The 24,690-nt window shown below is 46.5% G+C and overlaps 2 protein-coding genes across 2 annotated transcripts in view; one reads left to right on the forward strand and one right to left on the reverse strand.

Annotated features, from left to right (window-relative positions):
• MAP3K13 (mitogen-activated protein kinase kinase kinase 13) overlaps positions 1-8,906 on the forward strand; it is a 129,550-nt gene extending 120,644 nt beyond the window's left edge. Inside the window, exons 12-14 of the mRNA XM_080809237.1 lie at positions 4,516-4,586; positions 7,153-7,450; positions 8,252-8,906. Of these exons, the coding sequence (XP_080665363.1) occupies positions 4,516-4,586; positions 7,153-7,450; positions 8,252-8,353 (471 nt within the window). The 3' untranslated portion in view covers positions 8,354-8,906. The remainder of the gene's footprint in view (positions 1-4,515; positions 4,587-7,152; positions 7,451-8,251) is intronic.
• Positions 8,907-14,472: 5,566 nt separating this feature from the next.
• On the reverse strand, positions 14,473-24,203 carry TMEM41A (transmembrane protein 41A). Its single transcript, XM_080809272.1, has 5 exons — positions 23,980-24,203; positions 22,305-22,458; positions 19,115-19,276; positions 17,956-18,094; positions 14,473-16,249 (listed from the first exon to the last, which is right to left on the reverse strand). The coding sequence occupies exons 1-5, from the start codon at positions 24,189-24,191 to the stop codon at positions 16,029-16,031; spliced, it is 888 nt and encodes a 295-aa protein (XP_080665398.1). The 5' UTR covers positions 24,192-24,203; the 3' UTR covers positions 14,473-16,028.
• Positions 24,204-24,690: the final 487 nt, after the last annotated feature.

Raw genomic sequence — 24,690 nt, forward strand, 5'->3', positions numbered from 1 at the left:
ATTATAAAACAAGTTTGAGAAACATAGTATATCTCCTCTTGGAGATTCCTAATGGACATCTACAAATCCTAGGCTTTAAAAAATCTTACAGTTCCTTGTTTCATCCAGCCGTTCCCTCACTTATTTGGCCATAATGGCTTTAAAAATAGTATCTATTAATATCCCATGGAACTAGCTTTCTTCACAATATATTTTGGGTGGGTGCCTGGCAGGCTCTGTCGGTAGAGCCTGTGACTCTCAAGCTTGGGCTTGTGAGCTCAAGCCCCACGTTGGGTGTGGAGCCTACTTAAGAAAAAATAAAATAAAATATTTTAAAAGACCAATGTATCTTGGAAAACCCTACCTTTGTTAGTAACCATCATGACCCAGTGAGGCCTCGGTCACTGAAACCTGTTCCTCCTCCTCTTCTCACCCACTGGCTGCCTAGGTTTTATTAGCTTGGAGGCAGTGTACCAAGTAGTTAAGAGCATGAACCTGGGAGCCAGAGAGATCTCAGTTCGAAGTAAGGCTCTTCCACTTAGAACCTCTATTGGTTCTAAGAACCAGTAGTTCACATTGGTGTCCTTATCTATAAATGGGGTGCAGAGTGGGCCCTGCCTCATTGGTTGATGTGAAGATTAAGTGAGTTAATACATATAAAGCACTTAGAACAGGACCTGGAACATAACAACCTTCCAAAAATGTTAGCTCATCTTGCTAATGAGTTAAAAATAAAATTATGTATGAAAAGTGTTTAGCACAGTGCAAACACCCACTCAGTTCTCAGCATTGTGTCATCTCGTCAGCATTCATCAGGAGTGCAGTTGACGGAATAAAAGGGTCTAAAATGTAAATGAATATGTTTCAGTCAACTAGACATTTAAAAGAAGTTGACATACATGTCAGAATGGGTAGAATCAAAAAGACAAGAAATAACAGGTTGGAGAGGATGTGGAGAAAAGGTAACTCATGTGCACTGTTGGTGGGAATGCAAAGTGGCGCGGCCATTGTGGAAAATAGTATGGAGGTTCTACAAAAAATTAAAAATAGAAATACCATGCGATCCGGGAATTTCACTTCTGGGTATTTACCCAAAGAAAACAAAAGAACTAATTAGAAAAGATAAATGTACTCCTGTGTTTATTACAGTATCATTTACAGTGGCCAAGATATGGAAATAACCTGCGTATCCATCAATGAATGAATGAATAAAGAAGATGTGGGGTGTGTGTGTGTGTGTTTGTGTGTGTGTATGTGTGTGTGTGTGTGTATATACATACATACATACATATACACAATGGGATATACTCAGCCATAAAAAAAAAAAAGAATGAAATCTTGCCATTCATGACAACATGGATGGACCTATATGGTATTATGCTAAGTGAAATAAGTCAGACAGAAAAAGACAAATACCGTATCCATCACTTACATGTGAAAGCTAAAAAACAAAACAAAGGAACAAACACAAAAACCCAGAAATAGGTTCAAAAATATGGAGAACACGTTAGTGGTTGCCAAAGGAGAGGAGGGTGGGGGTAATGGGTTAAATAGGTAAAGGGGATTAAGAGGTTCAACCTCCCAGTTACAAAATAACTCACAAGGGGTAAAGAGTTAAGCGTAGGGAATATAGTCAATAATGTAATAACTTTGTAAGGTGACGGCTGATAACTATTTATTTTGGCAAGCAGAGCATAATATATACGATTGTTGAATCGCTACACTACACATCTGAAACTAATATAATACTGTACCTCAGTTATACTTCATTTTAAAAAGAAGTGGAGGCTCAGAGCTACTGTCTCAGAACTGTATTTCTTCCCCTACATACAGTGCCACTGCCGACAAAGCTTTCCCAGAGATTAAATTGTGTTTGGGTGGAAAATTTGGGTTATTCTGCTCCCCCACTGCTCTATGGCCAGGAACACGTATTTTTTGGGTAACAACTTTGAGATATAACTCACGTACCATAAAGTTCTCCCATTAAATGTACTACCTCGTTCTTTTATTCACAGTTAGGCAATCATCACCAATTTCAGAATATTTTCATCATCCCCAAAAGAAACCCTGTACCCTTTGGGAGCACTCCAGTCCACTCCCGAATAACACGTACCTTTGAACCATTCTGATGCCATTTTGATTAATTCTGTGGGCCAGCGGGGACAGGGAGTGCACTCCCTCTACATTTGGCCTCATTGAAACAGTACTCCCACAGGGTGGTTCCGCTTCTTTTGACTGAGATCCACTTCCATGGTGCTTCGGGTAAATGTCATCTTGGCAGTATAACCCCATGCCTGTCCTCTCTACTCAAAAAAGCATATCAGAATACAAATGGATAAGAATGATGGTATGTTAAAACTGACTTTAAAAGTAAATTATCCTCAACCTTTGGTACTGTTACTTGGGCCCAGTTACCCACCTCACAATGGGTGGTAGTAATCCAGTGCGTCATGATTCTGTGGGTAAGGATGGTTTATTTTAAGTGTGACTGTTTGTTTGTTTTTTTTTAAGATGTGGAATTTATTAACATATAGTGTATTATTTGCCCCAGGGGTACATATCTGTGAATCATCAGGCTTACACACTTCACAGCACTCACCATAGCACATACCCTCCCCAATGTCCGTAACCCAACCACCCTTTCCCTGTCCCCCTCCCCCCACAACCCTCAGTTTGTTTCATGAGATTAAGAGTCTCTTATGCTTTGTCTCCTTCCCGATCCCATCTTATTTCGTTTTTTTTTTCCTTCCCTACCCCCAAGACCCCCCTCCCTGCCTCTCAACTTCCTCATATCAGGGAGATCATATGATAATTGTCTTTCTCTGATTGATTTATTTCGCTCAGCATAATACCCTCTAGTTCCACCCACGTCATTACAAATTTCTTTTGATGGCTGCATAGTATTCCATTGTGTGTGTGTGTGTGTGTGTGTGTGTGTGTGTGTGTGTATACATCACATCTTCTTTATCCATTCATCCATTGATGGACATCTAGGTTCTTTCCATAGTTTGGCTATTGTGGACATTGCTGCTATAAACATTTGGGTGCATGTGCCCCTTCAGATCACTACATTTGTATCTTTAGGGTAAATACCCTGTAGTGCCATTGCTGGGCCATAGGGCAGCTCTATTTTCAACTTTTTTAGGAACCTCCATGCTGTTTTCCAGAGTGGCTGCACCAGCTTGCATTCCCACCAACAGTGCAGGAAGGTTCCCCTTTCTCCGCATCCTCCCCAACATCTGTCGTTTCCTGACTTGTTAATTTTAGCCATTCTGACTGGTGTGAGGTGGTATCTCACTGTGGTTTTGATTTGTATTTCCCTGATGCTGAGTGATGTGGAGCTAAGTGTGGCTGTTCTTATGTTCCCAAAGAGAGATGGTCTCTTCCTTTTGAAGGAAGATCATCTTCTCAGACGAGACATTTACACAGCCTTTCTAGATCAACCACAGAGCCCTGGCAATCACGAGGCCTCAGATGTCCCAACCAGAGCTCCCTTATCCTTACCAACAAGCTGACTCCATAATGCACTGTGCACCTGTTTTGTATTCATGGTGGAAGGAGAAATACAAGATGTGGTTTGACACTCAAATAATGTCTGCCTTGGTAGTGCAAATGAGCACAGTAACTATAATATTAGTGGAAAAGTGATTGGTACATAGAAGGGAAAAGGTAGTTTTTGGATTTTGAAGAACCAAAAGATCACTTCTTGTGGAGTCCCTAGGTCAGGGCCTGGACCATGAATGACAATGATTACAAGAGACTGCCCCCAAATCCAAGACCTTCTTTCTGGTTTCCCCTCCCCATCACTCACCTTGGATAATCTCATGGAGTCCTTACCTACTAGAGGGCAAAATTCCCATTTACTCAGTTCTGTGTGTCTTCTAGCATCTAGTACAGACCATGTCCTTAGGGACACCGAGGAAAGGTTGCTAAATGAATGAGTGAAAAAATATATGTTTATTTTTTTTAAAGATTTTATTTATTTATTTGAGAGAGAAAGCACGAGCAGGGGAAGGGGCACAGGGAGAGGGAGAGAGAATCTTTTTTTTTTTAAGATTTTATTTATTTATTTGACAGTGAGAGATCACAAATAGGCAGAGAGGCAGGCAGAGAGAGAGAAGGAAGCAGGCTCCCTGCTGAGCAGAGAGCCCGATGCAGGACTCGATCCCAGGACCCTGAGATCATGACCCGAGCCGAAGGCAGAGGCTTAACCCACTGAGCCACCCAGGCGCCCCGAGGGAGAGAGAATCTTAAGCAGACTCCCTGCTGAGCAGGGAGCCTGATGCGGGGCTCAATCCCAGGATCCTGGGATCATGACCTGAGCCAAAGGCAGGTGCTTAACTGACTGAGCTACCCAGGCACCCCTGAAAATATATATATTTAAAGATGACACTTAGCAAACTGCTATTTAGTGCCTTTTGATTATAAACATTTTACACGGAATGTGTGTGTGTGTGTGTGTGTGTGTGTGTGTAAGAGAGAGAGAGAAAGAGAGACACAGATTAAGATAAAACTTTTTCTCCTTATTCTCCTCAGAGTGGAGATGACTCCTCAGAAGAGGAAGAAGGGGAAGTAGATAGTGAAGTTGAATTTCCACGAAGACAGAGGTAAACCCAACAAACACATGTACTGCTTTCAGTGTAATGGGGAAAATCCCGAGTCTGCCATACCTCCTGTTCAGGCAGGTCACTTTCAAACAACCACCCTGTAGGGAGATTCGAACTCACCATCCTTGTTTTCCCATTGTGACATTTTGGCCACTCAGTTTGCATAGCAGATCCTAGTTCATTAGAATTCATTTCTTGGGAACTTCAAGATAAGGAGCATAAATATGGATTCAAGGTTAAAGTTGATAATGGAGTGGGCATTTTATGACAGATGGCCATCCTGTTTTGTGGATAATTTGATGGGTTTTTGGTGTACCTCCCTGTATTAGTCTCTCTGGCTACTATAGCAAAATACCACAGGCTGGGTGGCTTCAATAATGGGAATTTATCTTTCACGGTTGAGGCTAGGAAGTCCAAGATCAGGTTTCCTGGTCAGGACTCTCTTCCCAGCTTGCAGACAGCAACCTTCTTGCTGTGTCCTTACAGTGCTGGTTGGGGGGAAAGGGGTAGTATGGAACAGAGTGGGGTACAGAAGTGGGGGGAGAGATCTTCCCCGTTTATGTCTAGATTCGGTCAAACTAGGGATAGGGCTTCAACATATGAATTGGGTTTGGGGGTGGACACAGTTCAGTCCATAGCACTCTCCATGGCTTTGGATATTATGCCTTAAATTAAGTATAATTAATTAAGTTGAGTCATCACTCAGCCCAGCCTTAAAAATTGCTTCCTGCCTAGCCAGGAAGAATAATTTTGCTGGTAGGATTAAATTGAAGAAGGACCACATCCCCCTACTTCTAGAAGAAGAGCTGCCTTTTGTAGAAGTAGGGAAGCTAGTTTTCCTCCAAGAAAGCCTCTTCTGCGAGTACGTGTTCTGTTCTTGAAGCATAGGTCTCTAAGAACGCCCCCAGGAAGGCTTGTGTACCTGCCCAGAAACAGGAATTCTCTGCAAACCAAGGGACTCCTTTGGTAAATTGAATTCCGGTCCTCACACTGCCCCCAAATTAAATCCGTTCTCATTCCCTGATCTACTCTTGCCACATTGCTGTTGCTACCTTATTGTCTCCTTGGTTTCTCCGACGTGGTGAGATTGAATCCAAGTAAAGCATCTTCGTTCTCTGAACTCACGCTGCTGACATCACAGTTGATTACTTCCAGCTTTGTTCCTGTGACATACCATGAGCTCGACCCACCTGATTGCTTCCTGCCTTTCTTGTTAGCTTCAAATTATATTTATGTTTTCACTGCATGATTTTACTTTTTATATGATAACATTTTTCTCCCTATCTCCTTTCTGTTACCAGCCTTGAGATGTTGTGAGAATCCTACTCTAATTTCCCTTTCCCATCTGGGCTCTTTTCTTTTCTTTTTTTTTTTTTTTTAATTTATTTATTTGTTAGAGAGAGAGAGTGAGCGATCACAGGCAGACAGAGTGGTAGGCAGAGGCAGAGGGAGAGGGAGAAGCAGGCTCCCCGAGGAGCAAGGAGCCCGATGTGGGACTCGATCCCAGGACGCTGGGATCATGACCTGAGCCGAAGGCAGCCGCTTAACCAACTGAGCCACCCAGGCGTCCCTGGGCTCTTTTCATGTGTCCTTGATTCCCTCCCACCCCTGCCCCCAACCTCAGCCTATCACCTGACCTGGTCAGTGGCAAGCCTCAGATCATAAGCCATCAAAATCACTTTGTACTAAGAGATACAGAAAGATCAGACAATGACAAAGAAAAAAGGGAGTCTTCTTTTTATTATTTGTTTTGTTTTGAAACCAATGTAAGCTAACAGCATTCTTATTTACTAGTCTACTTATAAACAAGGGGAAAGAAATGAAATTTTTGCAAATCCTCGCTCCGCCTGCCTGTCCCCCAGCCCCCAATCTTGCCTCATCTGAGCTAAACTCACATGTTCACTGGAATGAGACATTAACTGATGAGGCAGTGCCCCCAGCTGTGGAGTGACTGTTCCTTCCAAGTTCATTTCCACTGGGGGTCAGCTGACAGGGTGAAGGCACTTGGCCTTCCAGGGCTGCCGTGCCCAATGGGCAATGCGGCTGGGGTGAGGGGAGAGGTAGGGAATGACATGGTATGAGCTCTGAGTAGACCCAGCCCAAGACACAGCTCTGCCTTTTCTGGCAAGGTGGCCTGGAACAAGTCACTTTCATTATCTGGCTCCAGTGTTATGATCTAGAAAGGAGTTAGAACAAAGAATCTCCCAAGACTCTCTTAACCTGTAAGAATCTGGGAGGTCTGTGCACAAGAAGCAGGACAGCTCCATACCGTGTGTGCGTGTGCACGCTGGGGTCAGACCAGCTGAGGTTTTCAAAGACCAGCAGTAGCCAGCAGCTCTGGAATGTAGTGTTTGGCTACAGAAGCATACAAACCAAATGCAAAGGGAGAGTCCAGTTTCCTTCTCTTTTGCTTTAAAGTTAAATAGCGCCCATCTATCTGTATTCGAATCTCCCTTGGGGGTTGGGAGAAGCCTAGATGACCTCTTGGCGAGGCTATGATAGAGAGGCAAGGGAAGAGCAGCAGTTGTGCATGTGATTAAGGTCCTCTGGTTCTTTGTGGTTCTAGGCCCCATCGCTGTATCAGCAGCTGCCAGTCGTATTCGACCTTTAGCTCAGAGAATTTCTCTGTGTCTGATGGAGAGGAGGGAAATACCAGTGACCACTCCAACAGTCCCGATGAGTTAGCGGACAAGCTTGAAGGCCGCCTGGCGGAGAAGCTGGATGACCTACTCTCGCAAACGCCAGAAATCCCCATTGAGATATCCTCGCATTCCGACGGGCTCTCTGACAAGGAGTGCGCTGTGCGCCGTGTGAAGACACAGATGTCTCTGGGCAAGCTGTGTGCAGAGGAACGTGGCTATGAGGTGGGGCTTCTCCCTTCTCATCACTGTAGCTTCTTGGGCTTATAGCATGCCTGTGTCCCTGAGCCCTTTACAGTTACCATTTAGTATATGAGATAAGACAGGTGCCTCCAAGAAGTAAGTAGAATCCAGAGATCCACACAGCTCCCCAAATAAGGGCAGGGCTCCCAAATGAGGCACAAACATTAAATTGCACAGGCCTCCTTCATTCTAAGGTCAGGTCAAACATGACCTCCTCCTGACCCCGTCTCGCTCCTCCATGTCCCCACCATCCCCTGGATGACCCTGTCATTGCACGTGGGACACTTGAGGTCCTGCACAGCACAGGACAGTCCCTGTCTTGGAAGATGGGTTAGCACAGTGGCTGAGAGGGTACAGCGGGCATCTGAACAGATGCCACACCCAGCCGGGGTTCTCTACTGACTGCCACGCTGGGCAAGCTGCTCACCTGTGGGTCCGGGTTGGCGTCTGCAAGGGGCAGTGATGACAGCATCCGTCTCCTAGGGTGCTTGTGAGGATTAAGTGGGTTTCTGGTCGTAAAGCACTTGCAGGAGTGCCCAGATCACAGCCAACACTATGCAAGCGGGGCTGAGGCGGTCCTGCTGTAATTGCCATCATCATCATCGTGGCGGTCATCACCTTTCGAGGTCTTCTTTCTCCAGGAGCCCTGCAAGGGCAGGACCTGGCCTCATGTACCTTAGCCAGCAACCCAGAGCGGTGCCTGTCACGTGGGGGGTGGCCAATACGCATTTACTAAGCGATTGCCCAAGTGAATGGAGGTTTTATTTTGTCTCCACTTTGCAGAATCCTATGCAGTTTGAAGATTCGGACTGTGACTCTTCCGATGGAGAGTGTTCTGATGCCACGGTTAGGACCAATAAACACTACAGCTCTGCTACTTGGTAATGGAGGAAAACCCATCCTGAAGATCTCATGACTATACTGGCATTTCAGATCCTTTCCTCCTTCCCCCCCAGACTCTTTCCCCTCTCTCCTTGCTTTTTCGTCTGGGAAGAGAGCTGCCCCATCTTTCTTACCCCTAGAAATGAGCTGCAATAACAGGAACATGAGACTTCGCAAATCTCTGGAAAAAAAATATCCAAATGAAATTAAGTCTCACTGAACATTTCAATCAAGAATGGCAGGGATCTATTTTATTGAATATTCTAGCTACTGTAACATTGATATTTATTTTTGTTTGACATTTTAACACTTTGTACTGTAAAGAGTGACCTATATATGATAGAGAGAGAGAGACAATAATTTCTTGCAAAAAAAAAAAAAAAGAGAGAGAGAGAGAGTGAGAGATAAAGGAAGAAAGAAGTGGAATTTAGGAGCAACATCCTTAGGAATTTGTGGGGCCAGGAGGTATTATTGCTACTTGAACAGGGGACCAGTTCTTTTGGCCATAAGTGACTGAAGAAGAGCCAGAGCAAGACATATTATTTTAGAAAACGACAACAAAAGAAAAGCAATTCCAGGTAACTTGTGAACAGACCATATTAAGTTCAACCAGCTTGTCCACATGGGTGATGGAAATTGTCTAGAAAAGATTGGTGACCAGATACTTACACCCAAGGTCATTGAGGGCATGTGCTTCCTCCAGGAGGAAGAAGACAACTATACTTGTGGAAGCTGATTTCATTTGAAAAATTTGAAGCAGCATTTTGTAGTGAGACTTTACAGATAGCATCAGACCTTGTCTTTGACAAATACTTCCCTTTTTAATGCCTTCATCGTCATGACCTTGACCAATGTGTGACCTTGACCATTGTGTTGATTTTTCAGACTCAAGTGCCATTTTCTTGTAGCCTATTTCCTTTTCACCTGTTGACCACTTCCTTTAGGAAGAAGGGCGAGGGGTGCTGATTTAAGAGAAAGAGGAGATTTGCAACAGTATTTGAAAAGCAAATGTGGAATTAATGGAAGTACATTCTCACAGTGTCTCAGTTGAGCTTCAAGCAGAAGATGAGACTGCCCCTCTGTGGAACTGGGTTGCTTGTCTACTAGAGTCATATTGATTCAAACAGAACAGACTTTATCGCTTCTCGGCCTTTTGGCTAAGATCAAGTGCAAACAGAACAGACTTTGAAGGCAGCTAGCATGTGTGTGAGTCTGTCCAGTGTCCAACCCCAAACCACCCCCCTTGTTTTCATTTATTAACTCATCCTATGCAGGAAGCTTTAGTGCGTGGCTACCACTAGCAGCATAAAGGCAAAACAAACATCTTGCAAAAGGCAACCCCTTTCCCACCACAACAGCATTTTCATTAAATGCAGCTTGTAAAATGTATTTTACTGCACTCTGGATCAATGCAGTTTGGAATAATTGGATTTGGAAATTTCTGGAAAGAAAAACCTGTGCTGAGCAGCAATTAGAAAGATCTGACATTGTCCAAGGCATGAGGTTCTGCTTGGCTTGGGGTCATGGGCTTTGAAAAGTACCCCAGGGTACTTGATGGTGCCTCAGCTCCAAGGAAATTTTTACCTAGAATTTGATATAGAAACAGGTGTTGGCCTAGTTTCCGTCTCTTTCTCCAAGAAAGATTACTGTCAAACAACCTCTCTAGGCTCAAGACCTGAAGACCGTGGCTCAACTCTTTGGCACTGCATCATGTTGGACATTAGGAAAGACTTACACATACAGGTATTAAACTATTTCCGACTCAGATGAAACCATTGCCCCCCCTCGGTGTCACTGATTGCATGAGCCAAAAAGGAAAGGCGGAGGGAATTTAGAGCAGTTCCTTTTGCTTGTTTGATCCCTCCATTTGTTTACACTTTATGTTGAGACATTGATTTAAAATTTAGTTTCTATAATTTATAGCTCTTAGCTTGGATGAAGGAGAATGTTTAACTTATACAGAGAGCAGTATTGTTTGCATTAAATTATTCCATTTTGTATAAATTCTGTAGCTGGACTACATGAAAAATCTTAAGTTATGGCATTATTATCATTGTTATTTTATTTTATAATAATTATCATTCTCATTTTCTGTCGATCAGAAGGTGTGGTTTACAGTGTAGCACAATGATTGTGTGTATTGCTAACCGTGAGTAATGATGGCTTTTCATGACAATGATGAAGGAATGAAAATGGAACTGCCATTTGGGAGCTCCCTGGTACTCCCCTTAGTTGTAGTCCCTCATTTTCTCTGTGCAACAACAATCATTGAGGGTCTGGGTTCTGCACTGGAGCCCAGTGGATACGCTGTGGTTTTTGACTTGATCCTCAAAGCTCCTGGGTGGGCAGGTACTGAGTGGATGGACAAAGACTTCAAAAGCTGTAAACTTTCTCAAGTTTCATAAGAAATAAAATCATGAGACTACCTTAGAAGCCAAAAGAGAATTATTTAGTGCCCTGGGAGGAACCGGCCTAGGGAATTTCCTCCCGGGGCCCGTGGGTTAGGCAGCGTCGGGAGCGGTCGGCAGTTTGTCATCTCCTTCCTGCCGGGTCCCGTAGCATCAAAACCTTTTTTTCCCTCCTGTCTGGGAATAGCAAAGAAACATTAAAAAGAAGAAGAAGAAGAAGAAAAAAGAATATATATGTCATGACACTGACATAAATTGCCTAGCTGTAATGTCATCCCATAAAAGATGAGAGAAATTCTAGAAGGAGGCCTAGTCGTTTAGAGGGTGATAGGGCTGGAAAGGTATCTTGAAAGGCCATAGTTTCCATCGTTGGACTTTCAACCACACTGTACTGTGAATCCCTCTGCTTCGTCGCTTCTGGGAACAGAGAAGCTACAAGCCTACGTCCTCTTTCTCTCCAAGTTAAAACATGCTTCTTCTCGTGCAGTTCTTGCCCACCTCTAGTGGCAAAAGGGAAACATGAGGGTCAGCTTCTGTCTTACGCCTCTCAGTGATGGTCTTCCCAGAATACCCATACCTGATACCTCATAATTCTGATATTTTTTTTGAATTCCCATCTTGACTGCTTGTCATGATAATGCCATATCTACCTATTGGGTTTACTGTTATGAGCATGTTAGGCTAGTAGGCAGTGTTGAATCTTTAGCCATTCATTGTATTGTCAAGAGTTGAATAAAGTTCCACGTTGAACGTTTTTATTTTTATTTTTATTTTTAGTAGAAGTGACTAGAGGCTTCAGAAGAGAACAGTATCCATAGCCTAGGTTAAAAGCCTTTTCTAGCGAAGCCTGGCCCTTCACTGCCTGCCTTGAGCTAACCAGGACCGTTGTGAATTGGTGTATGTTTCTTTGAGAACAACTCCACAGTTACCTGAAGACACTGCGTCCAGAGCTCGGGGAATTGAAGAGCTGATTCTTCAGCCCTCAGGACTCTGATTTCAAGCTTCAGTATTGGGATCGAAAAGTTAACCCCCTCGGGGTGAGCGTTCACACTCATTTAGCATCTGTTTTTGACGGGCTGCAAGATAATGAGTCTTAATTTGTCTTGCTGGTGAACATTTGGTTTTGATTTTCACCTATTTCTAGATCATGTCCTCTGATAACAATTCCTATTAAAACTGCTTAGCAGAGGGACTGAGAAGCCGACATCCACTTGAAATGATAATAGACCTTACTGCCAGTGAAGTTTCGATTTGTTTGTAAGACAGTGGGAGTTCCTACTCAAAAAGGGTGAAGATGCTAGCTAGCTCTGTGGTAAGATGATTTGGTACAGCCTACTGGAATTTCAGATATTTAAAAACTTTAGTATCAACAAATCATCCTTCTAGAATTGAGGATTTTTTTTAAAGTAGTACTTAGTAAGTACTGGACATTTCAGGGCCTCATTGTGCTAAATTTCCCTCTTACCCTAAGTAATAGATGTGATGGTATTGGAGTTTCCTGGTACCAACCCAATTTTAAATGCCCTTCCCTACTGTGAAACACTGACATCCATTCTGTGTGAATGCAGCCTTACTGATCAAATATTTTACTTTTTTATCCCCATGCTCTTTTGTCTCAAGTTTTTCCCCTTTTCATAAAATGTTCTCATTTGAACTTCCTGGAACTGAATTCTCCAGAACAGAATACATTTGGAATCCAAGGAATTCCTGCCCTGCTTTGCAGTACAGTGTGCTGTTTTGTTTTCCCACTAAGCCAGAAACCAAAATATGACTGCATACTGCCCTCCACCATCTGCACCCCAAACACCCAAGATTGATGTCACTTACTGACCGCCATATTCTTTCCTACCCAGCCTGGACACAGCCTTAGAACCTCTCCCAACAGAGCACTGGGAACAACCACCACCACCTGACTGGAATTGGTGTGTAAGGGGAGATCTGTTTTGGCATCCCAATCCTAAACTCATAATTAATTCTTTCAAGGTGGTTTGGTATCTTGAGTTAGTCCTGAAGGGAGAGTGACAGGATCACACCAGTGTCCTCCTTCTGGAGCCCACCCTGTGACTCACTGGCAGGAAAAAAGCCACTTGCTTCCACCCACTGCCCTTTTGGACAATTCCAGTTGAAGAATTTCCAAACACTGATGAATGGAATTCAAAAGTGTCTCTTCATTTGTATCATTTCATTGTGTTCAATAAGCATGTTCCTCCCTCCCCTTCTACGAACAAAGTTAGTATGTTAAGTCCCAGTTATTTGCTTCTTTGTTAGACTTCATGAGGCTAATGTACCAAAACAATGTGATATTCTTTTTAAGACTTTGACTTGTACTGTCAGTATGAATTTAGTGCCTTTCCAGGCAGCAAGATTTTTCTTCTTTGCTGATTTCATAGAATAAACATCCTCGTATACTCCTACCACCAATGTTACCAACCTCATAGACTAGCACGTAAGAATTACATTAGTCGGCTTGTTTGCATGGTACAGCCAATACTGCAAGCACCTAGTCAAACTGGAATGAACAAGGTTGCCAAGTGGAAGACCCTTCTGGAACCTGGAACACTTCTCAGGGACAAATGGCAGAAGAGGGGAGTTCTCAAAGCCCTGCTTTGAGAAACAGGGTTACCTCAAAGGAGTTGGGGTGAGGCTTTTAACTGTCGCATGACGAGGGTATCGTGACAGGATTTCACAGAGACAGGCCCCCACGTGGATGCAAGGCTGCTGTAAGGAAACTTCCAGCAGAATGCCAGGCTTACTCTCTGGAGCCACTTCATAGCACTCAGGGGAACACCGGCTTCGGGCCCCAGGCTGCTGCCCAGTGACCTGGCAGAAGGGGTCCTCCAGTGGTTCTCCACAGAGAGCCCCTCCCCCCCAGTCAGAATGTGCAAGCTCTTATGAAGATGTCCCTCAGGGACCGTATTACCCAGGTGGCTCTCCACTTCTCCTCAGATTCTGGAAGTCGGAAGACCCACTTGGATTCTTGATTGCAATAATTGGGAGTTCCTATCAATTTGGAGCAAATTCTTTCCTGTGGTTAAGTCTCAAAATGAGCTTCCTCATGTCTCCTCTGGGTCTCTAGCCCCATCAGTCCCCTGCTCCCGGTGGTTTCTGATGCCAGCTCCATCTGTACTGAGCGATTGTACGGTGAGGGGAACAAGAGCAATGAGCGAAGCAAACCAATGCATGGAATTAAACAAAAAGTGTGCTTCACTCTTTCCTGGTCCTGTCTTTTCCTAAGGTGCTGTGTGTGTCCTGAAAGCTGCCTTCGCGTCAAGGCACTTGTCAGAGCTTTAGGGAAGGGAAGACTTGACAGGCAGGGTGTCCTGTGGCCAGGAAAGCCAGGTGTGCAGAAGCTGGTTTCTGTGGCTCTGTTGTTTCAGACACACCCACAGAAGGAAGGGAAACCATTGTTTTCTTTGCTCATAGTCTCTCCTTGATTGTTTTGTCAGTCTGGACAAGAGCTTCCTGCCTTCCCACAGCTTCCCTGCTGCCCATCTTGTAGTTCCTCCTCTGTTATCAGTGACCCCACTATAAAGTGGGTGTAGAGAAGAAACAGAGGAAAACAAAAATCTGGCGTCCAAAGAGTCATCGTGGTAAGATGCCTCCTGAGAGCAGAAAGCTAAAACACCATTTTGGATTATCCATTTTTCAGCCTATCCTGATTCCCACTGGCAAGGGGAATGGAAAGTTAGCAACATGTCCAACACACACCACACAGAACATTTATATCCATTTATTTGGGAAATTGCTTTACCTGTAAACTCAAAACTGGTAAGGCACATTGTAGCAAAATCATGGGGGAAGAGAGAGACAAACACAAGGATCCTGTGAAGGGCGAAGGGCATGTACTTGCAATAATGTAGAAAACACTGGTTTCCTCCTTCCCTCACCCTCCTCCAGAACACACAAAGCCACAGATTTCATAAAGCCTTCTCCTCACCCCTACTCGTCACCAAGCTTTTTTTAAAGCAACACAACTTCAAAAATGAAGTCCTTGTGGTGTTTTTTGGGATTATACCATATCCCAAAAGCAGTGCTTGGGAATTCATGCTTCCTACTGAACAGGAGCATTCTCGAGGATGCATGTACAACAGTGGCCCAGGTGAAAGCCTTGGCAAGACTGGCTGAGCCAGATCGAAACCCAGCAGCTGATGCCCAAAGGCAACAGTTCCATTGGTAAGAAATGTGAGTTACTCCCGTAGGGTCCGTGATCCCAGAGAGCTGGTCAGTTCAGGTGCCGAGGTCTTTGTGTTCCTGGCAGTATGAACCCAGGCCTGTGCCTGTTCAAGCTGCAAGAGGCAATGACAGCTACAGCTCATTAAAATATAACACAACAAAGTAATCTAAAGCCAAGTTTTCCTCTTTGGATTAAAAAATCAAAGTGTTCCTCAGTCATTCTCAACAAATGATAACATGAAAAAAATACAGAGGGCACACTGGCTGATAGCCGAGTGTACTGAATCCATTCTCCTAGCAGGAGGATGGAGAAAGGATTCCCACACAGAAAGGCCAGATTAGAAAATGTACTGATAGTTATTTGGTTCAAGTGAGCCAAGGATGCTGCCCCATTCAGACAGGTAAGAATTTCTCCAGAACATACCATAACATAGAGTTTGCTGCATTCATATTTAATAATCTATTTGCAATCAGCTTAATTATCAGAACATGCAACTAAGAGGTCTGACATATATGGTAACGTCAGCGCATCTGGACACGAAGAGCGTCAACGGAGACCACTGTGCATTTGAGCTGTGCGTACAAGTTCTGCATGGTACATCAGCTTGTTTCCCTTGTTTTATGGAAGAGGTAGGTCATCAGCAAAAAAGTAGTACAGAACACTCTTCAAGAGACTAACAAGATGAGGGTAATATCATCATTTACACCAAGAACACCCACTAGGGACTTAACCAGAGAACACCTGTCACAACTGGCTGGAAGAGAGGTGCTCCGGACAAGGACAATCAGCATCTTCTCCTAAGGCAGCTCAGGGCTTGGCAAGAGGCAAATACAACAGACCACCCTGAGTTCCTTGTTATTCAAAAGAACATAAACAGGATTTTCTAGAAGGCCATCCGTTTCACAGAGTGTCCTGCTAGGCCGACACAATTCCCCTTCTAGAGCACAGAGAGTCCTTTATGAAAACACTGCACAGAGATGGACAGTGTCCAAGTCACCTGCTGAGGGTAACTAAAAACAGTGAGGGGCTGCAGAGGACCACACCATTATACAAAGGAGCAACAGAGTCCAGGAACGTGGCAAACAAAAAACCCAGATCACGTGTCCTTTCTACTAGTTAGATGATTGGCGTTGCTTATTTCATTCAAATGCAGGTCCTTCTGACTAAATTTTTTAATGAGGGTTCCAGGAACTAAGGCCACCAGGGCAATGGCCAAAAGCTTGAAGACCGTTTCCCAGGAGAAAAGAGCATCCAGGGAGGTAAGAGTAGACAGGATGGAGCCTGTCTGCACACAGATAAAATTGTACGGGACCAAACCTGGAAGAAAGGGGAAGAGCCTGTTACCAGGGGCAGCAAAATGAAAACCAATAACCCTTCAGAAATGTCCCCAGAAATTCACACCCATGACTCCAGATCTTTTTTGCCCAACTCCTGACCCCTGAGCACATTAGTTCTTTCCCTTCTTCACCCCTTCCCCCGCTTTCCTCACTTCCCATAAACGGTCTTAACTAAAAGACTTGAAATGATTTACAAAAAATGCATACACTACAATAGAATAAAAATATTTTTAACAGGAAACCCAAAATAAATGAAGACTAAAATCAGGAGATACGGTTAGTATGAAAAAGCATAAGGTTCACCCACATAACTGGGTCCTGAGCACCCAACAGCCTAAGTAATGAGAGACACCAGCTTTATGAGAGTTATAATATGCATAAGATAAAAAACAAGTTTCTCAGAAAAAGCACTACTTTTGCATTCTATACTGTCTCTATGAGATCATCAATTCCACTGGACCCCAGAAGTCTGACTGGCAGCCAGCCAGGCTGGTTGTATAGCAACCCCCTGGGGAAGCGGTAAAAACACATCCTTGCCCCTGGCTCCACCCCCCAATTCTGGTTACCTGCTCCTGGAGTAAATCCCAAGAACCTGCATCCTAATGGCTTCTGACATCCACTCCTGAGACTAACTGGTTTGGGACCCCCTGATAAGCCATTCCTCCCCTACTGTAGACGATGCCTCCAGGTCACAGAGCACTCAAGGTCACACAGCTTGTCAGAGAGGGGACTGGAGCACTGGTCTCCAGAGTTTTTCCAAGGCTCCTGCCACCTACGTAATTACAGGCTGCTGAGGAACCAAGGCACTTTGTCTGAAAGCTACTATGACCAGAAGGAGCTGTGGTCGATCTTGCTTCGATTTAAGACCCCAATTTCTCTCTCAAGCATTCCCTATTAATAGCAGCTGCTCGACCACAGATTATGTTCAACCTAGAAGCCCTGAGTAGTCAGTCAGTCTCTCCATGCTCTAAAGCAGGTTTAAGAGAGGCAATCCTTGTCTTTGGCTTAAAGAGGGTGGTTTACTTCTAGTGTGGAGAAAACCACAGTTTTCTGTAGGCTATCAGCATGTTACCACGCTGATAAAGGTGATCCAAGGCCCAGACTTTGAGAAACAGCACTCTCGTCCCAGCCCCTCACCTGGCCAAGTGGCCCATGGAGGGTGAGTCGCTTGCTGAAGGTCAGACAATTGTTGAAAGGCAAGAAGGAAATTTACTAGTACCAGCTCTTCTCAAAGCAGCTCTGAATCAAAACTGGGGCCAGGGCCAGAGAGGAAGTCCTTTGCTCTGCTCCTCTCTCAGCCTCTGCCCTTTCTTCACCCACACACCCTCACTCCAGCTCTGCTTTCCTGCCAGCATTTCCTGAGACCTTGCCAAGGGCCAAGTCACTGGTTTTTCACAGGTGATGCTTTGAACCCCAGTGCCTAGCCTAGTGTTGGCCACACAACATGTGCTAAATACCTTGGTGGAATGAACAATCCTTACTTTTCCCAAAGTATTCTTAAGGGTTTTCTGTTCATCCCTCAGCAGATCTGCAATCAGGATTAATTACTTGAGGTCACAAGGCTTGACCCTGTTCTTCACAAACCTGGGCTCTCGGAGGCAGGCACAGGCCCACGTGGCTGGTAACCCAGAGCAAGCCCCCAGCATGGCAACGCTAGGACTCAGACTCACCCCACCAGCTTCTTACCGATCAGAACAGAGAAGAAGAAATGCACAATCGGGATGTTCAGAATTGGAGCTGAGAGGTTCAAGAACCAGTTTGGTGTCATGGGGAAAAGTCTCAGAAACAGTAAGAAAAAAAACAGGCTGTTTCTATTCTCCTCCACCTGTAGCCAAAAAAGACAAGGCCATTAAGAAGCAGAAAGAATCTCCAGATACTGAAAATCTGATAGCACCCAGCACTGCTCTAGATACTTCACGTATTCTTTTTTTTTTTTTAAGATTTTATTTATTTATTTGACACACAGAGAGCGATCACAAGTAGGCAGAGAGGCAGGCAGAGAGACGGGGGAGGAAGCAGGCTCCCTGCTGAGCACAGCCCAATGCGGGACTCGATCCCAGGACCCTGAGATCATGACCTGAGCCGAGGGCAGAGGCTTAACCCACTGAGCCACCCAGGCGCCCTACTTCACATATACTGTTCCTGACTCTCCAATGACCCTCCAGAGCAGAGACTTTTTTCCTCATTTTTTTAAAATTAAGATTTTATTTATTTTATTTGACACAGAGAGAGAGAAAGAGAACATAAGAGGGGGGATGGCAGAGAGAGAGAGAGAGAAGCAGACTACTCGCTGAGCAGGGAGCCTGACCTGGGGCTCAATCCCAGGACCCTGAGATCAGGACCCGAGCTGAAGGCAGACACAACTGACTGAGCCACCCAGGCGCCCCTGTTTTCCTCATTTTTAAAATGGAAGTACCTGGGACACCTGGGTGGCTCAGTGGGTTAAAGCCTCTGCCTTTGGCTCAGGTCATGATCCCAGGGTCCTGGGATCGAGCCCCACATCGGGCTCTCTGCTCCATGGGGAGCCTGCTTCCTCCTCTGTCTCTTCCTGCCTCTCTGCCTACTTGTGATCTCTGTTTATCAAGTAAATAAATAAAATCTTCTTTAAAATGGAAGTACCTGAGGCTCAGAGAAGTCAGGAACTTGCTCAAAGTCACAGAGTGGGTAATGATGAAGCTGGAGTTTGACCCCAGGTCTGTGCCTCATGAACGTACCGAAAGGAACCCCTAAGAGCTCCAAAGCAGGGCGCGGGAGCACAGTGGGAAATTCCTGTCTGCACACCCCTCAAGGCCCTGAGGGGACCCTCACTGGGGGCCCAGCACTCAGTCGCAGCCCCTCCCCTTACCTTCCTCTGCAGCAGGGACACTTTATCAGGAAAGTAGGAGACCACCAGCTGTTTGCCAAAGACACTGGAGAGCAGGTAGCAGCACGTGGCACCCACTGATGTCAACACACAGCACAGCAGAAGCCCCAGCCATGGTCCGAACAAAGCACCCGCTAAAATATTCTGTGAAAATAGAAAAAACACCTCAGCTGTTAGAACATCTGGTGGCTACAGCCACCCTGTACTGAAGCCCCAGGTTCCCTTCTCTTCCAGTGATTTTCCAAACCAAAACCCAACTCCCATTCTGTAGTGGTAAATGAAAAGTGATGACAGGGCTGGGAACTGCACCCCTGGCCTTGGTCTCTTCACCTTCCCAACAGGGATGAAGATGAACACTTCAGAAAGCAGGAGAACATTCTCTGGGACAACATGTGTATACAGGCCCCTCCCACCCCCCACCTGCTGCGTGGCGGTGGGAGGTCCTACAATCACTAGTGCTCCAAGAAGGGAGAAATGCAACTCACACATTATTGTTACCATTTTAGATGAATGTAAACCGTGAATTTTCCTTCAGGAAGACCACCCAGGCTATATAAAACGTCCTCTTTCTTTGCTTTTTGTTGGACTTACATCTGTGTGGCAGAGAATGCTGGGGGTTCCATGTTGACTGGAGCTCTAGCTGACACTCAAAAAAGTCTTAGATTAAGGAAAATGAAAAGTGAAAGAATACATCCTAAATACAGTTTAGTTGGTAGATGTCACCCTGCCAAACATGGGATCCAAGAGAGAAAGTAAAAGGGGAACTTCTAAGTGAGAAGGTAGGGGTCTGACATGAAAAGGTCCTCAACATCACTCGACATCAGGGAAATACAAATCAAAACCACAGTGAGATACCACCTCACACCAGTCAGAATGGCTAAAATTAACAAGTCAGGAAATGACAGATGTTGGCGAGGATATGGGGAACGGGGAACCCTCCTACACTGTTGGCAGGAATGCATGCTGGGGCAGCCACTCTGGAAAACAGTATGGAGGTTCCTCAAAAAGTTGAAAATAGAGCTACCCTATGACCCAGCAATCGCACTACTGGGTATTTACCCTAAAGATACAAATGTAGTGATCTGAAGGGGCACGTGCACTCGAATGTTTATAGCAGCAATGTCCCCAATAGCCAAACTATGGAAAAAGTCTAGATGTCCATCAACAGATGAATGGGTAAAGAAGATGTGATATATATATACAATGGAATACTATGAAGCCATCAAAAAACTGAAATCTTGCCATATGCAATGATGTGGATGGACCTAGAGGGTATTATACTGAGTGAAATAGGTCAATCAGAGAAAGACAATTATCATATGATCTCTCTGATATGAAAAATTTGAGAGGCAGGGCGGGGGTCTTGGGGGGAAGGGAGGGGGAAAAAATTAAACAAGATGGGACGGGGGAGGGAGACAAACCATAAGAGACTCTTAATCTCAATAAACAAAGTGAGAGTTGCTGGAGGGTGGGGGGTGGGAGGAACAGGGTGGCTGGGTGATGGACACTGGGGAGGGTATGTGCTTTGGTGAGTGCTGTGAAATGTGTAAGACTGATGATTCACAGACCTGTACCCCTGAAGCAAATAATAAATTATATGTTAATAAAAAGAAAAAAAAAACGTGGGGGTCTGATGAGCACTACTATACGTGAAGGGCTGAACTACCTGTCTTATGCCACCCTTACTATGACCCTGTGTCATATGCCATCCTTACGCCACTCTCCAGGGGGAGGTTAAGTATCACGCCCAACCACACACTAGGCAGAGATAGGATCACTCCCAGGTAGCATCTGACTCTGCCCTGAAGAGGGATCAGCTCAAGAAGAGAGGCAGAGGGGGCACCTGGCTGGCTCAGTTGGTACAGCCTCTGACTCTTGATCTCAGGGTTGTGAGTTCAAGCCCCATGTTGGGCATGGAGCACGCTTAAAAAAAAAAAAAAAAAAAAAAAGAAGAAGAGGGAAGGCAGCTCCAGGAGCACCCCCAAGCAGTCAGTCCCTGACCTCAAGCACCACACACCTCCCTGTCTCTCTTGACATGGACACGTTTGCTTTTTTCCCGTTTCCCACAAAGAGACGGCTTACAGGCATCCAGCCCAAATCTGGAGTAGAGAAAAGATGCCAACGTAGAAGAAAAAAGCAGGACAGAAGGAAGCTTTCAGGGTCTCCTGCTCGGTCACTTAGTCATGCAACAAGCGCTGAGGGCCACTGTGTGCCAGGCACTGTCACCGACCCAGCTGCTCTCGCTGCTCTCATACAGTTTCATTTACTCCTCCACACAACAATGTGTAGGAGGGGCCCGTTCTCCAGGCAAGGAAACAAGGCTGGAGAAGTTAAAGGGGTTCCCCGTGGTTATGCAGCTGAGATTCAAACCCACCCAAGCCCTAAAATAGACACACATTTATATGAGACAGCTGAAAATGCTGCGGGGAGGGCAGGAAGGTTCTTCTGCAGAACCTCAAGCGACAACGGAAGAGAAGCAGCCTGCAGCAAGAGCGCGTGCCTGGGCCCAGCACCGTGGCTCCAAGGGGGGGGGGATGCCTGGGAGATCAGAAGGGCTTATCTTCCCCACAATGGGGAGGTTTCCCCAGTCCCTCCAGCCTCTTATCACCATCAACAACACGCATCTGTTCATCAAACATTTGTGAAGGCGCTTCCCTAAGCCTCACAAAGAAAACACCAAGCCAAGAATCAGGAATGGGCCTGGTTTTCAAAGAGCCCAAAGATGAAAGGAGGACACAGATTTTCAAAAAGTAACAGAAAACAGTGCTGAAATGCAAACTGTTATGGAAGCTCTGTGGAGGAACAGCCAACCCAGCCCGGATTGTGCGAGTATCTCTGGGACAGCGCACAGCCTGTCCAGGCAGCCCTTGGAGCCAGACAGACATGGTTCAGACCCCAGTCCCAACCCTCCTCACCTTGTCACCTCGGACAGTCACTTCCCAGTGCACTGCTTCCTTATCTATAAAATGTGATAATGGTGCCCACACGCTAAGGCTGCTAGGAGAGTTAAATAAGGTCAGCAAAGCAACTAGGACAGTGTTTGACCCAGGGGAGGCTGTCAGCACATGGCTGCCAGTCTTCCTCGGGACTGCGCGATTGGCAGCCTAAGGGCCCCTCTGCAAAGACAGAAGGTGGTTTCCCGGTGGGCACAGAAGGAGGGCAGGGCACTGACCAGGAAGCTGGAGCCAGGGATGGCAAAGCCCTGCTTGTAGAGGTAGGCGCTGCAGAACAGCAGGAACACGTAGGCCTGGTGCTCCTTCCGGTATTCTCGAAGGACCTCGGAGAGCTCCCGCAGCTCCGCCAGGTCTGAAGGGAACCACAGTGACCTAGGGATTTGGAAAAGCGCATGGAAACGTGAGTCCAGATCAATATACTACCTGGGAAAGTCACTTGTGTCTTCATTCCAAAGCAGGTTTATGAATGTGCCCATCATCTGGTTTGCTGGGAACACAGACATAGTGGGAGCCCAGGGTGACAGGTAAAGGGACACCACACAGCAGAGGGAGACAGAAGGGCCCTAGTTTGGGACTGGAGACCTGGGTTAACATCTCAAATTTGCTGCTATCCAGCAGTGGGATCTTGGGCTAGCCCCTGGGCCTCAGTCCTCTTATAGGAAAAATGAGTAGTAAGTGCCCTTTCGCTCTCAGACTTTATGATCTATTCTTAAACGGATTCACTTTCAGGCAAGAACTAAACGTCCTAAATTGCTTTCCCTTCGTGGAATGCCCCCTCCCCCACAAGCTTCAGGCCAAGGACAACTGAAACTTCACAGTGTTCCCCAGTTACTAGGTAAAATGTTGTTTTATCAGTCACTAACACGCCAATTAAAGATTCTCTGGGAAGGTGTATCTGTCCTGTACCATAAACATAAGCTCCATGATAACAGGTCAGGCTTGAAACCAACCCTGCCTTTTCACCCCTCTCTTCACCTGGCCCTTAGTGCATTCTGAACCCTGTACGAGGGTTACAGTGTAAAGGCCACCTTGTCTCTGACATCAGAGTAACCCCAGAATCCATGAACGATCAATTACGAGCAAACCCTTACACTTGTCATCAGAATGTTTCTCTTAGTATGTCTGACACCCACAGGAGAGCCTTCTCCACCAGGGCAAAAGAATACTGTAACTGAAAAGTTATCCTCATATTCAAGTATCAGTAACATCCTTGCCAACGCAAGGCTGGGTCAGGCACACTTCCATAAACAGTGTGCAACACTCCTGGGGAAATCAGCCCGGCGGTGCCGCCTCCTGGCCCACCCAGTCGGTCATGAGAAGGCGAAAAGTAGAGACAGCCAGGAAGACGGGCGGACCTGATCATTAATTCATGAATAATTTAAAGCTGTCCCTGCAACACTTGTGAAGACCGAATGCCTGCAAGTCCCAAGGGCAGAGCGGACGAAGTGAGATGGGGTGGGGAGGTCGAAGCAGGGAGGCGGACAGCAGCCACGGAGAGCGGGCTGCGGGTCCACACAGGAGCGAGGGGCGGGTTAGGGCCGGGCCCGGGAAGGCGACGAGCACACGGCTCCCGCGGCGACGCCGACGCGCCCACAGAGGCGCGGGAACGGGCGCCGCCGGGAGAAGACGCCGCGTCTCCCTCAGCAAATCACCGCCCTGGGAGCAAAGCCACGGATCGCGCGCCCGAACTGCACACCGCGCAGCCCGCACCTTCAGCCGGGGCCCCCAGTCCCATCCACCCCGCCCGCCCGACACCGGACGGACGCGGCCGGGACCCCAGACCCCGACCCCCAGTCCGGAATCGGCCCCCCGCCCCCGACGCCTCCGCTCCCGGGCCCCCTCCTCAGACCTGGCTCCCTTCCTCTGACCCGATCCGCGGCCCCCGCCACGCACCTGCCTGCGGCGTCCTCGCCGGAACCCAGGGGCCGCCCGCGGGGCAGTCGCGTCGACAGCAAGTACAGGGCGAAGGTGCAGCCGACGAAGACCAGCAGGAGGCCGAGCAGGGGGCGCATCTCGGCGCCCGCTCCCGGACCCGCCGAGCCGCGGAAGAAGCCGCAAGCAGCTCCCAGTCGGGGCTGCGCGCGGCCTGCGCCTGCGGAGCGCATTCGCAGACGGACCGGGGCGGGGTCCGCGACAAGCCCCGCCCCTAGACCCAGGCCCCGCCCCCAGCGCGGGCTCCGCGGGCCGTGCCGGCCTGTCGAGATTCCAGCGGAAACAGGTCTTCCAGCAGCCCTCACGGGCGCTTACCCTTTTTCCGTCTGTGTATCTTTCCCCCCATGTTTACCTTAGTCTCTTTCTCTGCTTATTTGCAGGCTCTTTGCCAGGTGCTGAGGGAGCCGGAGTGATTCAGGAGCCCTGCCTACAGCGAGCTTGCAGTCTAGTGCTCGAGACACTCTTGTCCACCCCCAGCTGTGCTACAGAACAGACACAGCCAGTGCTCCAGTCCAGTGCGGTGCGGCGGTCATCGTGACCACAGAAATAATGAAAATTACTTTTTATTGAGCGCCTACTATATGCCCATTATCCCTAATCCTCACAACAATCCTGCAAGGTTGGTATTTTTGTTTTTATTTAGCGGATGAAAAATCTGAGTCTCAGATTAAG

The sequence above is a fragment of the Martes martes genome (genome assembly GCF_963455335.1).
Source record: "Martes martes genome assembly, chromosome: 1".
Classification (NCBI taxonomy): Eukaryota; Metazoa; Chordata; class Mammalia; order Carnivora; family Mustelidae; genus Martes; species Martes martes.